The sequence below is a fragment of the Rhinichthys klamathensis genome, unplaced genomic scaffold, assembly GCF_029890125.1.
Source record: "Rhinichthys klamathensis goyatoka isolate OS25496 unplaced genomic scaffold, OSU_Roscu_1.1 h1tg000073l_1, whole genome shotgun sequence".
Taxonomy (NCBI): Eukaryota; Metazoa; Chordata; class Actinopteri; order Cypriniformes; family Leuciscidae; genus Rhinichthys; species Rhinichthys klamathensis.
The window spans coordinates 310,160-325,986 of record NW_026606616.1 but is presented as its reverse complement, the minus strand read 5'-3'; the positions used below and the strand labels follow the sequence as shown (position 1 = coordinate 325,986).

General features: G+C 38.2%; 1 protein-coding gene and 1 long non-coding RNA gene across 2 annotated transcripts in view; one reads left to right on the top strand and one right to left on the bottom strand.

Moving 5' to 3' along the window:
* Nucleotides 1-12,784, bottom strand: part of LOC130085113 (epiplakin-like) — a 144,765-nt gene extending 131,981 nt beyond the window's left edge. The window contains exons 1-3 of the mRNA XM_056250686.1: nt 12,527-12,784; nt 11,671-11,708; nt 3,599-3,886 (exon numbers count right to left, since the gene is read on the bottom strand). Coding sequence (XP_056106661.1) covers nt 3,599-3,886; nt 11,671-11,708; nt 12,527-12,683 — 483 coding nt within the window. The 5' untranslated portion in view covers nt 12,684-12,784. The remainder of the gene's footprint in view (nt 1-3,598; nt 3,887-11,670; nt 11,709-12,526) is intronic.
* Nucleotides 12,785-14,272: 1,488 nt separating this feature from the next.
* On the top strand, nt 14,273-15,105 carry LOC130085122 (uncharacterized). The gene is made up of 2 exons (XR_008807111.1): nt 14,273-14,450; nt 14,985-15,105. It is a non-coding gene; the product is annotated as an uncharacterized LOC130085122 (long non-coding RNA).
* Nucleotides 15,106-15,827: the final 722 nt, after the last annotated feature.

Sequence of the window (15,827 nt, the reverse complement as noted above, 5' to 3'; positions counted from 1 at the left end):
ACTCCATTTGTCCATTATTTATTTCTAAAGAAACACGACAATGTATAAAAGGCTCCATTACCTTGTATCTTACGTTATGGCCCCGTAGAAGCAGTTTTTGTAAAAATAGGCTAACGATTGCGTCATAATGAATCGACTCTCCGTCGCACAGTAGAGAAATTACCGTATAGACAGGAGGAGAAGCTCGCAGGCAATCGGGGGTACATGGAGGCATAAAGTCGAGGGAGAAGCCCAGAGAGAGTCATAAAGTTGATCCTGCTGCTAGCTCATGGACAGCTAATACTCACTCTCTCCGTCTCTGTGAGATTCGGAAGGGAATTATTCAGATTTCACTCGGCACAGCTACTAGAAGACATACAGGTTGCTCACGTGACAGGCTCAGTTTGAGCCTGCGCAGTACGCCTGGCTATCAGCTTTTAACGGGCTTCAATTTTCTCCGTTGAAATCAATGGGGTCGCTGTGTCCATTTCTTTTACTATCTATGGTGGTTCCCATGTCAATGAGACGTGGTCTGGCGTTAGCCAGGCTAACGTAAACTCGCAATTGTGAGATAAAAAGTCGCAAACATCTTAATGTTTTACACTGTGGCGCAAACAAGCTTCCATACCTTACAGACTACAACAGCAAAAGAACCAAAACCCACAAGGACACTGACCAAGCAAATAAATAGTGAACAATTTTGGGACAAAATGACATTTTAATATGTACGGAAAGCACTCTCTTGCTCCTGCTCTCTCTCACTCAAACCAGTCGGACACACACTCTCACAGAACCGCGTTGTCAGTGCTGCTCTGATCTGCTTTTATCAGTATAGTAATAGTTTAACAAGCTACATGACATTTCTCTTTAGCGAGGTAATATCAGTGCTGTCTTTGAAGCAGATAATCTTACAGTTTCGCTATTAGTAGACACTGCTGCCAAACACTGTTGAGAGACACACAAACTCAGAAAATTCACATACTTAATCTCTCTCTCTCTCTCTCTCTCTCTCTCTCTCTCTCTCTCTCTCTCTCTCTCTCTCTCTCTCTCTCTCTCTCAACTGCATTAATAGTCTGCTATCAGGGGCTCAAGCCTCCGTTAATAGCTCTAAAATGACAGTTTGAAATTAGGCGCAAGATTAGATGCGTAAGAAATTAGTCCTACACACAAGAGAATTTTAAAGACAAAAACTTGACAAATGTCTCGAAATACATAATCTGAACATATTGACCTCAGTGCATTATTTTTATAATAATTCAGCGGTGCGTCATCAATTAATTCCTTCGAAACTTACAATGAGCAATACATCTGTTACAGTATTTATTGATCTTTGTTAACTTTAGTTAATCAATGACAGGTGTTAGTTTCATTATCAATATAATCAAATATCTCATTTTATACCATGGTCTGGGTGAATACTCGATTCTGATTGGCTGCAGGGTGTCCGTTAAAAAGTGATAGAGGACACCTAGTAAAGTAGTTCTGGTGAAACTGACTGTTTACCATTCGAAATTAATAAATAAATGCGCTGCCTACAACAGCTGTGAGTAACCATAGCAACAGGCAGTCAAAGTATCCGTTAACAATTTGCTCTATCAAAACAAACATCTAACGTTAGTTAGATATTACATAGCCTACTAATACAACAATGAGCGACTTCGTTATTTCTTTTAACATTTATGGAGAATATGACAACTTTGACGACTGGGATGCTGCTGAAGAAAGAAAAAATTTAAATAAAACGGAGATTGATCTGATTAATTTATTGCGCTCTATAAGCGCAAATCGCTGGAGCGCAGTACTCATTGTTTTTGTTGTTTGATTGTTGTTTGATTAATTGTTTTATGTGTAATAAAAATAAACTTTGTGTTTCATGAAAAAAAAAAAAAAAAAAGAATTTAACCTGAAGGGTTCTACAAGCTGAGCGGACTAAATATCTCCGGTTGCTAAATAAACCATCAGGCAAGTTATTATTTGTAAAAACTAGATTTAGCCTAATAAAAATATAAACTAATGTTTTAAAAATGTTTTATTTGGCAAGTGACCATGGTATAAGCGGGTTAATGCCCTTCGAGGTGTCCATTGTCAGGTTTTAATGGACGACGGCGAGGTGTGAACCGGGCGAGGTGTGAACCGGCCGACGCGCAGCAGAATGCACACCTCGTCGGGCATTAACCCTTACGGAATCTATGGGTCCTTAAATGTTTATGCCACATTACATTAAAAGACCAATTATTTGTGGATCAAACTACATGTCTTTATATGAAATCCTGAATAATTCTTTCACATACATATGCAGCAGCATTAAAAGCATTGGTTTTACAGTTTCTAGCTATCTCATCGCATTTTGCAAGCAAATAACAGAGCTCAGGCTTGACAACATCTTACATAACAGAAGCTTTTATACCACTCAATGGCTTGTAAGAAAAATAAAAGGATAGCTGTTGCCATTAGCATGAGCCAGTTGAGGGAGGGGCTACTATTGAACACAGTGCCAGCTTCAGCCTATTGTGCACAATGAACACTAAAATGAACCCTCTAGTTCACTTCATTAGGGGTACAAATGAGTATTTTACAATGTTTGAAGCTGTTGGGTCAGACAAAATACAGAATGAGCTACTAAACATTTCTTGAATTTCACTTATTGAATTTATCAATTTAGCAGATGCCTTTTTCAAAACTAACAAGACTAACTTCAATGCTTTTACATGACTCATCTTGAATGCACTTTACTCACTCTCCTCAAGCTATCCTAAGGTGTATTTGACACTCTTCTTTCAGACGAATATAACCGGAGTTATATTCAAAAATGTACTGGCTCTTTCAAGCTTTATAATGGCAGTGGTCGGCTGTATATTTTTTTGAAGTCCATCAAAGTGCATCCATCCATGATAAAAGTGCTCCACGTGGCCCCGGGGGTTAATAAAGGCCTTCTGAAGCGAAGCGATGCGTTTTTGTAAGAAATGTTTTATTTTATTGGCTAAAATAACTTGCTTCCGGCAGACGGCCGTACGCATCGATTTACGGCGAAAGAGTAACACTCTTACAAACGTTCCAAACCTGCACGATTTTCATCGCATGTGATGTTTGGAACACAAATGAAGGTATTTTTGATGTAATCTGAGATATTTCTGTCCCTCCATAGTTGCGTAACTACCACTTTTGACGCTTCAAAAAGTTCATAAAAAGATCATAAAACTAATTCATATGAATTGAGCGGTTTAGTCCAAATTTTCTGAAGAGACACGATCGCTTTATATGATGAACAGAATGAATTTAGGCTTGAATTCACATATATACATTCATCAACTTACCCATTACTTGTGGTAAACGGACGCTCAAGCATGATTGCTTGACATATGAGAAACAATAAGGTTCATTCTTGTGTGTTATGCCGCACGTTTGAGCTTCCGCCAGAACCAATGAGTTCTTGCGCATCAAGCATGTACGGTTGAGCTTCTGTTTATGTCTTTATGCAAGTTAATTAATGAAAGTTGTATATTGTGAGGAAAATCTGCACAATTAGCACCATCAGAAAATGATGTTGAAAATGACACTACAATAAAAGCCTAAAGGAATTTTTCTATTGTCTTTCTATTTGACTTAAGCCTGATCTCACCTGGTCAGTAGATGCTGAAATCACGGTTCCAGGTGCGATGGTCACTTTCAGGTGCCGTTTGTTTCTTTTCCTCACTGTTGTAGAGGGCTTCTCTCCTTTCCCTTCCTCCTCCTTCTCATCCTTTCCTTCCTTCTTTTCTTCCTCTTCCTCTGTCTTTTTCCCGTGTCTTTCCTTCTCCTTCTTCTTCTGTTTCTCTTGAGACAGAGGGGTTGCCAGTTTGATCACCCCGACGATCCCCTCATTTAGCAAAGCCGCAGAGACACTCTTGTCTTTCGGCTTCTTCTTCCGCTGAAAAAACAGTGAAATCAGCGTATTCATTCGCACGCTGTAATAAAACCTGCAACAAGAACCACCTTTCAAACTCATGCAGGTAAAACGGACTTTAGATGGATCCAAGTGGTCATATAAGATCATTCGGAAAAGGCAACAAAGGGGTTATCAGTGAGTTTAGAGACTGTTCGGCTATTTCGGACGCCCACTGCCTGGATCACACAAAGGAGTCCTTATTCAACAGGCTGTGAGTGTGATTGAATCTGTCAGGTACACAATTAAAAGGCCATTTCTGTCAGTCAAATCACTTTTTACACAGAAAGCAGGTACAAGAACATCATTCACAGTTTCAAGCCCTGAATCAAGGCTTTTTAATTACCCAATGTCCATTACCAAATGAGATTTTAGTGTTTGTACATAACGTAGCACTTACATTTTGCAGTGATTTAACATACACCCTCACATGACTAAGAAAAGCTACAAAGACTATTCACAGCACTTACATATTGTTGCCCTATTGTTGGTTTGATTGCTTGTATTGTTCTCGTCATTTGTACGCCACTTTGGATAAAGGCACCTGCTAAATAAATGATTAAATGTAAATATCTAGACACATATGGAGTGGACTCACGTCCTCAAACTGAAAACTAAATAGAGCATTAAATTAACACTATTTAAAGACTAAAGGAGGATAATGATAGTCTTGACGTCATAGACAAATGCAAATGCAAGAACCAAAGTGCCGGTTATATTATGGGGCAAAATAATTTATTTCTCCAACATATGAAGTACAGCCACCAAAAAGTATTTGGAAACTTAATTCATAATTAAAAATATATGAACATCGTCATTTTAGATCAAAAAGATCAAACCAAGCAGCATCTGCACACAAATGATGCAAGTTTTCTCAGAACTAACTTTACTTTTCTGAGCCGTTTTGCTTTATTTTTAACCAATAACATTAACGTAATATATAAGCCACTTGTGCGTTTGTTTATTAAAATCTAATTCATACAATATTTCAAGTGTTTAATTCCTTTTTGGTGCCACTGCCATTTCCGAATCAACACAAAAATGCAATAAATTGTATTGGAAAATAATTTAAAAGTTAAAATATTTCTGCAATAATAATAAAAAAAAACTTCAATCCAGGATATTGCGGTATCCAGAATAAATTATTATGACCTTAATTATTTTGACCATCTGCTCCGTAAATTGCACAAATAAATCTAATTCATAAACTTGCCTTTTCTCTCAGGCTGAGAGATAATGACATTTGGATCTGTTTTTCTCTCTGTCCACTTGCGAACAGGGGAGGAAACAGCCTTTTGTTGTCCTATAACAGTGAGCAGAGACAAAGTGTCTCCATTCATGCAGACAGAGCTATCACAGACAAGCTCTGACCGGCAGTCTATCAAACCAGCATGAACGCGACAAACCTGCACCGAACACTGACCCATAGACTCAATAATCTATGCCATATACATCAATTAGTACAAATTTTTTGTAAACCATAAGGAAGAATGCTCAGCTGTTTTTTACTGTGTGCATCCATATATCAAGTAAACTGTGAGGTTCTGAGATGTTTTACTTGCATATCAAATCATTTACCAGCATATTTAACCACAAACAATTCTAGTATTTTGCCACATAATAATTTTTGGATTTCTGAAAAGTTGCTGAAAATGCCATTTAAAATGTCATCAAATTGCTTGTTTTACAATACTGGCCTCTAGAGGCTGCTGGATAAAATGTATGATCACTAGAGATGTTTGGGATGACATACTAGCATGCTAATATTACTAAACAGTAGCCTACAGCATACCCGGCGCTATGGGCGGGCCTTAGGGGGCCGGGCCCCCCTACAGTGCTCCTGTGCTCCATCCAATATGCATTTAATAAATTATTTTTTAAATAATAATAATTTACGTGTAGTATTTATATATTTATTGATGTGTGTATTTAAGTGTAATGTTTGACTCATAAAAAAAAAACACTCGGAAGTTTGACTGATTGTTTACAAAAAAGGAGTTTCCCTAACAGCAGCATCTCGGTAAAGTTATAGCGAAGCAACATGCGCTCGGTTTTGCCTAAGCTAGCTAGCTAGGTTAAATTAATCGTGAAAGTGGAAATTGAAAATATGGATACGAAGGTTTTTCGTTACGCTCGCATGAGGAGGTTTTTCAGGTAATTGGAAAAAGGAATATTTCGCAAAACTGCAATGGAAACAGTTTTTGCGCATTTACAGTCACTTGACTTTGAAGACGCGGTGTGTTTGGGGTCTGTGGACGCAAATAATAATAATAATAATTAACATTTATTAGGCTACATATTTAGAAAGCAATTCGTAAAATGTCATTCATAATGATTTTGACGCATATCCAAGTGTTTGTGCGAGTGTGGAGCGCGCACTGGATGGCAGGGAGGCGCGGGCGCGAACACTTGCATTTCCTATCAACAGTGGAAACAACTTAAAATACTCTATCATTTCTGGCCACACAGAAAATAATAATACATTATTCTCAACTACTTTGATTTGCGTAAACTCAAAATAACAAGAAAAGGTTTTTTTTTTTCATATTAATTTGTGAATATTTTAAATGTTTAATAAAGGGGCAAAAAGTCAAACAAAAATCTGAAAATCCGTCAATAGGCCTATTTATTATTTTGCGCAGCATTTTGGTGCGTAGGCTACAGTTCAAATTTACATTTTGGTGTTCAACTTTGCGTTTTAAAAATACAACAACGGTTCATTTTTCGTTTAGCAAAATTACCTGTTAAAAAAGGAAAAACGAATGGACACAAAAGTGACCCTGACACCGACCATTTGGACAGAATACGAGACAGTTATTTATTAAATTCATAAAAAAGAAACAATAATTACAGGAATAGGCTACTGGATTCTAAACCTCAAAGAAATGCCACAATCAAGACCTCGGAGCAGAAATGAGGGAGAAACACTCAGAAACTCCTTATGTGTGCCGTTCGCAGTATAAGGGTCTTTCCCTGCCATTAATGCTTGGATAACACACCACGTCTCCTTCCATTAATAATAATAATGTCTAGTGCGGTGGCTGCATATAGGCTATAAACCTACCAACGTCCGTTGCCATGATTTTTGGAATGACTTAACGCGGGAGGAAAAAAGGACGTTTTAGTCGCATAACATCGGTTAATGGAAATGCCTTCATTTCGCAATAGTTTTTTATCGACATTTAGAAAAAAATCGCAAAAGTTTTCTATTTTAATTGTAGTTAGGATATTGAAATTGCCGTGAAACTGTTGTAGCAATAGTTGGTTGTTGTCCTATAGAAAAATGTATTATTAGATGTCATAATTAGGCCCCCCCAAGAATATTAAATGCCCGTCCATTGATTTGTTTCTGCCGCCGGCTCTGCAGTACAGTGGTGTAAAGTATCTGAGAAAATGTAATTAGTTACTGCACTTAAGTATATTTATGGCTTCTTTGTACTTTCAGTATCAAATATATTAGCCACTTTTTAACGACTTTACTTGACTACATTTGTAATAAGTCATGCAATTACACATTTTGCATGGCACCTAACTTTTTCTGCAGCAGTTTATTTCTGTTGCAAAAGAGGCAATATCACCATCTACAGGGCATTGAAGGTACTGTATCTTGTGCGTTTTGCCCTTGCCCAAAGCTGTCAACAAGGCTACTTTACATGAATGCGAGTGCATCAGGAAGTTGCTGAATCACAGGTGTTTCATTTATGAGAAGAGGACGTGGCTACAGCCTGTGATGAGGCTGAAAACAGCACATCCAGTGCAAGTAGGCTTTGACTCTAGTAAACCAATATTCTTCCTAATAAGTGTCTTGAAAACTAATGCACTAAAAGGGATAGTTAAAATTCTGTCATTAATTACTCACCCTCATGTCGTTCCAAACCCGTAAGACTTTTGTTCATCTTTGGAACACAAATGAAGATCTTTAGGTGAAATCTGAGAGCTTTCTGTCAATTTGATGCTTCAAAAAGTTCATAGATATCGTAAAACTAATCCATATGAATTGAGCAGTTTAGTCCAAATTTTCTGAAAAGACACGATCGCTTTATATAAACATAAACAGATAAACAGATTGAATTAAGGCTTTTATTTACATATAAACATCCATCAACTGACACATCAGTTGTGGTAAACGGAAGCTCATGCATGTTCGCTTGACATATGAGAACCAATGAGGTTCATTCTTGTGTTACACAGCACGTTTGAGCTTCTGTAAGAACCAATGAGGTTAATTCTCGTGTGTTACGCAGCATGCGTGAGCTTCCACAAGAACCAATGAGGTTCTTTCTCGTGTTACGCAGCACGTTTGAGCTTCTGCAAGAACCAATGAGGTTCATTCTCAAGTTACGCAGCATGTTTGAGCTTCAGCAAGAACCAATGAGGTTCATTCTCAAGTTACGCAGCACGTTTGAGCTTCAGCAAGAACCAATGAGGTTCATTCTAGTGTTACGCAGCACGTTTGAGCTTCAGCAAGAACCAATGAGGTTCTTTCTCGTGTTACGCAGCACGTTTGAGCTTCTGCAAGAACCAATGAGGTTCATTCTAGTGTTACGCAGCATGTGTGAGCTTCAGCAAGAACCAATGAGGTTCATTCTCATGTTACGCAGCATGTTTGAGCTTCAGCAAAAACCAATGAGGTTCATTCTAGTGTTACGCAGCATGTTTGAGCTTCAGCAAGAACCAATGAGGTTCATTCTCATGTTACGCAGCATGTTTGAGCTTCAGCAAGAACCAATGAGGTTCATTCTAGTGTTACGCAGCATGTGTGAGCTTCTGCAAGAACCAATGAGGTTCATTCTCATGTTACGCAGCATGTTTGAGCTTCAGCAAGAACCAATGAGGTTCATTCTAGTGTTACGCAGCATGTTTGAGCTTCAGCAAGAACCAATGAGGTTCATTCTCATGTTACGCAGCATGTTTGAGCTTCAGCAAGAACCAATGAGGTTCATTCTAGTGTTACGCAGCATGTTTGAGCTTCTGCAAGAACCAATGAGGTTCATTCTAGTGTTACGCAGCATGTGTGAGCTTTTGCAAGAACCAATGAGGTTCATTCTAGTGTTACGCAGCATGTGTGAGCTTTTGCAAGAACCAATGAGGTTCATTCTCATGTTACGCAGCATGTTTGAGCTTCAGCAAGAACCAATGAGGTTCATTCTAGTGTTACGCAGCACGTTTGAGCTTCTGCAAGAACCAATGAGGTTCATTCTAGTGTTACGCAGCATGTTTGAGCTTCAGCAAGAACCAATGAGGTTCATTCTAGTGTTACGCAGCACGTTTGAGCTTCTGCAAGAACCAATGAGGTTCATTCTAGTGTTACGCAGCATGTTTGAGCTTCAGCAAGAACCAATGAGGTTCATTCTAGTGTTACGCAGCACGTTTGAGCTTCAGCAAGAACCAATGAGGTTCATTCTAGTGTTACGCAGCACGTTTGAGCTTCTGCAAGAACCAATGAGGTTCATTCTAGTGTTACGCAGCATGTGTGAGCTTCTGCAAGAACCAATGAGGTTCATTCTTGTGTTACGCAGCACGTTTGAGCTTCTGCAAGAACCAATGAGGTTCATTCTAGTGTTACGCAGCATGTTTGAGCTTCAGCAAGAACCAATGAGGTTCATTCTAGTGTTACGCAGCATGTTTGAGCTTCTGCAAGAACCAATGAGGTTCATTCTAGTGTTACGCAGCACGTTTGAGCTTCTGCAAGAACCAATGAGGTTCATTCTAGTGTTACGCAGCATGTTTGAGCTTCAGCAAGAACCAATGAGGTTCATTCTAGTGTTACGCAGCATGTTTGAGCTTCAGCAAGAACCAATGAGGTTCATTCTAGTGTTACGCAGCATGTTTGAGCTTCTGCAAGAACCAATGAGGTTCATTCTAGTGTTACGCAGCATGTTTGAGCTTCTGCAAGAACCAATGAGGTTCATTCTAGTGTTACGCAGCACGTTTGAGCTTCTGCAAGAACCAATGAGGTTCATTCTAGTGTTACGCAGCATGTTTGAGCTTCTGCAAGAACCAATGAGGTTCATTCTAGTGTTACGCAGCACGTTTGAGCTTCAGCAAGAACCAATGAGGTTCATTCTAGTGTTACGCAGAATGTTTGAGCTTCAGCAAGAACCAATGAGGTTCATTCTAGTGTTACGCAGAATGTTTGAGCTTCCGCAAGAACCAATGAGGTTCATTCTAGTGTTACGCAGAATGTTTGAGCTTCAGCAAGAACCAATGAGGTTCATTCTAGTGTTACGCAGCATGTGTGAGCTTTTGCAAGAACCAATGAGGTTCATTCTCATGGTACGCAGCATGTTTGAGCTTCTGCAAGAACCAATGAGGTTCATTCTCATGTTACGCAGAATGTTTGAGCTTCAGCAAGAACCAATGAGGTTCATTCTAGTGTTACGCAGCATGTTTGAGCTTCTGCAAGAACCAATGAGGTTCATTCTAGTGTTACACAGCACGTTTGAGCTTCTGCAAGAACCAATGAGGTTCATTCTAGTGTTACGCAGCATGTTTGAGCTTCTGCAAGAACCAATGAGGTTCATTCTAGTGTTACGCAGCACGTTTGAGCTTCAGCAAGAACCAATGAGGTTCATTCTAGTGTTACGCAGAATGTTTGAGCTTCAGCAAGAACCAATGAGGTTCATTCTAGTGTTACGCAGAATGTTTGAGCTTCCGCAAGAACCAATGAGGTTCATTCTAGTGTTACGCAGAATGTTTGAGCTTCAGCAAGAACCAATGAGGTTCATTCTAGTGTTACGCAGCATGTGTGAGCTTTTGCAAGAACCAATGAGGTTCATTCTCATGGTACGCAGCATGTTTGAGCTTCTGCAAGAACCAATGAGGTTCATTCTCATGTTACGCAGAATGTTTGAGCTTCCGCAAGAACCAATGAGGTTCATTCTAGTGTTACGCAGAATGTTTGAGCTTCAGCAAGAACCAATGAGGTTCATTCTAGTGTTACGCAGCACGTTTGAGCTTCTGCAAGAACCAATGAGGTTCATTCTAGTGTTACGCAGCACGTTTGAGCTTCTGCAAGAACCAATGAGGTTCATTCTAGTGTTACGCAGCATGTTTGAGCTTCAGCAAGAACCAATGAGGTTCATTCTAGTGTTACGCAGAATGTTTGAGCTTCAGCAAGAACCAATGAGGTTCATTCTAGTGTTACGCAGCATGTGTGAGCTTTTGCAAGAACCAATGAGGTTCATTCTAGTGTTACGCAGCATGTTTGAGCTTCAGCAAGAACCAATGAGGTTCATTCTAGTGTTACGCAGCACGTTTGAGCTTCTGCAAGAACCAATGAGGTTCATTCTAGTGTTACGCAGCATGTTTGAGCTTCTGCAAGAACCAATGAGGTTCATTCTCCAGTGAGATTTGTTCTCGCGCGTCAAGCCGGTTCAGTTGAACTTCTGGTTATGTTCGCTGATCAATGAGTATATGTGAATAAAAGCCTAAATTAAATCTGTTTATCATATAAAGCGATCGTATTTTCAGAAAATTTGGACTAAACCGCTTAATTCATATGGATTAGTTTTACGATATCTTTATGAACTTTTTGAAGCATCAAAGTGGTAGTTGTGTAGCTATCAAGGGAGGGACAGAAAGCTCTCAGATTTCATCAAAAAGATCTTAATTTACATTCCGAAGATGAACGAAAGACTTACGGGTTTGGAACGACATGAGGGTGAGTAATAATAAATTAAATATATTAAATAATAAATAAATGAACTTTCCCTTTAATACAAACATCATATCGGCATCATTAATATGGTAATAGACTGATGACGTACCTGGCTCTGGTGTTTTGTCTTTGACTGTTTCTTCATGGCTGAAACAGAAACGCAGTATTAAATCAAATAAAGAAAGCCCCTGTGGAGAAAATTAAACTCTATGAGCTCTGGCCAACTGAAATACTGATTACAAATGAATAATGACAAATGCTTCTCAACCGTGTGGCATGATATTGATTGAAACATTTCAGTACATACACATGAGGAGGTTTGTGTATTTGTATGAACAGTAGGTTAAGTTTGTGTCCAGCTGTCAAAACTCAGAGTAATCACTCAAACAGCAAGTTCTTAGAAAGAAATAGTCAAGTTACATGAACTGATTCTTCACTCTTTCAAGCTCAAATGCATGTCAGACCCTCAATGTTTCTTGGCTTCTACATTTGTGAAAATCTACAGGAATGGGTTTCATTTATTCAAAGAATACATTGCTGACAGTCTTCACTGAAGGCTACAATTATACATCTGATTTAACAACAATTTCTTTGTGGTCTTTCCAAAGTGGGTCTTTTTAAAGCAATTCAGATCTTGGTTTGGAAATAGCCGAAATCTGCAAAGGCTGCCATTGCGTAACATCCCGGGGAACATATAATTTAGGGATAACGCTTGAAAAATAGTAAACCGTGATTTGAGGATTCAGAACGCCCCTTCAGATGACGTCAAGTGAACACATAACTCAACCACTTTACCATCCTGTGCCCACTGAATGCAGCCAGTCATGAAAAACCGGCATTGTTTCCACTGTAAAAACTTTCTTCCTCAAACAGTCTGGAATTCCTACTGATCTGGAAATAGCTGAAGAACATCAGTAAGAACTGATTCCAGATCAGCTGAGTGAGAATAAAAGCAGCTGTATTACCTGAGAGATATCTTTCCAGAGGGGAGGTGGAGCTTTGGTTACCCCAGCAACAGAAGAACAAGCTCCAGACCAGGAGGGTGGCCAAAACCAGCACGATCACCCAGAGCAGCCGGGCCAGAGCCGGGTACTCCAGGGCCCAGTCCTGCAGCGTGTCCATTCTTAGCCCCTTTTTCTCTGTCTACTCCCTCTTTCCTCTCGTCTAGCTCCTGTGGCTGCTTCTCAGTGGCAGATGGGCAACAGCTGTTTAAGGCCACAGCCCACGTCAGCTCTGGAGGAGTGCGTATACGAGTGTGTACGGCACTCGCAACCCTGCCTGGAATATCCAGCAGCCACTCCCAGGGCATAACATCTCTCACTCACACACACCCTCATTTCACTCAGGCTCCGAGACCTGTTGGTTAATGGTAGGTAGGAGACGAGAAATGCACCCGAGGCGGTTTAAAGAGACAACATAGTTCACGCACTAGGAGTGTGTGTACAATCATAGAGGTAGTTAATGTAAACAGTGGCCTCAAAATGTATTTGGACACTTGAGTCACACTTATAAAAAAAGATCTTGAGCGGAAATGATAACATACATCCACTAAAAAAAAGACTTGAGTTCAGTCATTGCTAAAATGGCTGAGAAAAGTGAAGTTAGTTCTGAGAAAAGGTCTCTAGAATCATTTGCACATTTTAAGTGTGACTTCACTTTTTGGCTTACTATATATTCGTAATAAGGCAATTTTGAGGTGTCTTAAACTACTATGTACTTACATTAAAAAAATGAAAGATACAATGTACTTGTATCGCAATTTTTTTTTTGCTGCTATTGAGGTGGGATACGGGTAAGATCAGGGACAGGTTTGGTAGTATGGGTAGAGTTAAAGGGTAAAGGAAGGGGTCAACAGTGTAATTATGGATGTAATTACAAGCAGGTATTTTTAAGTATAATGCAAAAACATGCAAGTACACAATAAGTGCATTGTATCATAACTAAATGTTAATATATAGCTGTTAATAAAAAGTAGGTCCACAATTTATGACAAAACATTGTTCTCTTTCCCATTCAAAACTATATTTGATGATTTTACAGAAAGGTATACATTTACAGTCACCATTTTGATGAATGTACCAAATAGATCAGCTTCCAGGAACAACATGCATTCAGTAAGTACAAAACACACACTTTCCACAAGCATTTTGTCTGGACTTTGGATGAAGTATAAAAAACAACCAAAGGAAAATCTGTTATTTAGAGGAAGCTGGTCATCTGTGAGTCACTACCGGATCTTTCCATCGCGGTTAGCTTCTTTGACAACACACACCCTGTGTTTTAAACCTCTGGCCCAAAATTACCTGGTCACAAAATCAAACACAGATGCCCAACATTCCTAGGTTTCAGCTTGTAAACAGTGCAAAATCAAGAAGGCAACTGGTAATCAATGGTTTGTGGCCGTCTATGGGTGACTAGCCAAACAGTGGTGGAAAAAGGAAAATGTATAGTGCCATATCTAGGAAACTACTGTTTTGATTAATCTCCCCTTGTGTGTGTGTGTGTGTGGCGCTTCAAATGTGAATTTTATTTTGCCTTTGACTTGTGTATTTTGAAGTAGCTCCCCCTCTTTGTTTTTTTTTGTTTTTTTTTTGTTTTTTTTATTTTTTTCTGCTTGGTTAATACTTTTTGTATATTGACAACATTTGTATATTCTCTTTCCCCTACTAGAGTTTTGTATGTTACTTCCTTGTCAAAAAACAAACAAACAAAAAAACAGTGGTGGAAAAGTTAGTCACTGTTGCCACCTAGTGGATAAAACATGAGCTGAAAATTAATAAAGGATTTCATTACAGAACTGATGCTGGGTTCCCACAATTTATGACCAATGAATTTGTGATTTGAAATTACTTTTCACCATCTGTGACCATCGTATACATATACACTACCGTTCAAAAGTTTGGGGTCAGTGAGAATTTTATTTGAATTTTTTGGAGGAAAGAAATCAATACTTTTATTTATCAAGGACAGTAAAGACATTTATAATGTTACAAAAGATTATATTTCAAACAAATGCTGTTCTTTTGAACTTCCTATTCATCAAAGAATCCAAAAAAAAAAAAAACTGTACAACTGACAGACCAACAACTGTTTCAACATAGATAATAATAATAAATGTTTCTTGAGCATCAAATCCTCATATTATACTGATTTGTGAAGGATCATTTGACACTGAAGACACTGACACTGGTGATGCTGAAAATTCAGCTTTGATCACAGGAATAAATTACACTTTACTATATATTCACACAGAAAACAGCTGATTTACACTGGAATAATATTTAATACTATAACTGATTTTTGTTGTATTTTTAATCAAATAAGCACAGCCATGGTTAGCAGAAGAGAATTCTTTTTAAAGTATTTAAAATCGTACCGACCCCAAACTTTTGAACGGTAGTGTATATAAAATTAAAAAAAAAGCTTTAGAACAGTTACTTAAAATTACACAATTGATCAAATATTTGGGGTCCGCAAGTTTTTGTTTTGAAAGCAATTAATCCTTTTATTCAGCAAATATGCATTACATTGATCAAAAGTGACAGTAAAGTCGTGTAACAAAAGCATTCAACTAATACTGTTATTTTTAACCTTCTATTCATCGAATAATATTAAGCATATTAAATATTAAGCAGCACAACAGTTTTTAACATTGATAATAATAAGATATTATTCTTGAGCAGCAAATCAACATATTAGAATGATTTCGGAAGGATCATGTGACACTGAAGACTGGAGTAATGATGCTGAAAATTCAGCTTTGCATCACAGGAATAAATAACATTTTAAAATATATACATTTTAATAATATTAAAATGGAAAACAGTTATTTTAAATTGAAATTATATTTCACAATATTACTGATTTTTTACAGTTTTTGATCAAATAAGTGAGCATAAGACTTTCAAAAAGTTACAAAATCTTACTGGCCCCAAATTTTTTAACAGTATTTACAGAAATGTCCAAGATTATTCATTTGCATAACTTTTCCAGGCCTGAAAGTCACACATTTTAAAAATCCTCTAATATTTCAGTACTTTAGGAACCATGGTGATAGATTGAAAAAAAAAGAGAATTAAAAGTGAAGTGTGTAGTTTCTCCCATCCCAATTTTACTGTCCACAGAAAACTAGCCATTAAAAATGTTGCTGAAGTGTCTCACAAGACAAACACCGGCTTAAACGACTAGACTGGAGCAGGACCTGTTGGACCAAACAATAGTAGAAATAAGGGAGCGTTTGGAAAGCCCAATTATGACAAAATTACA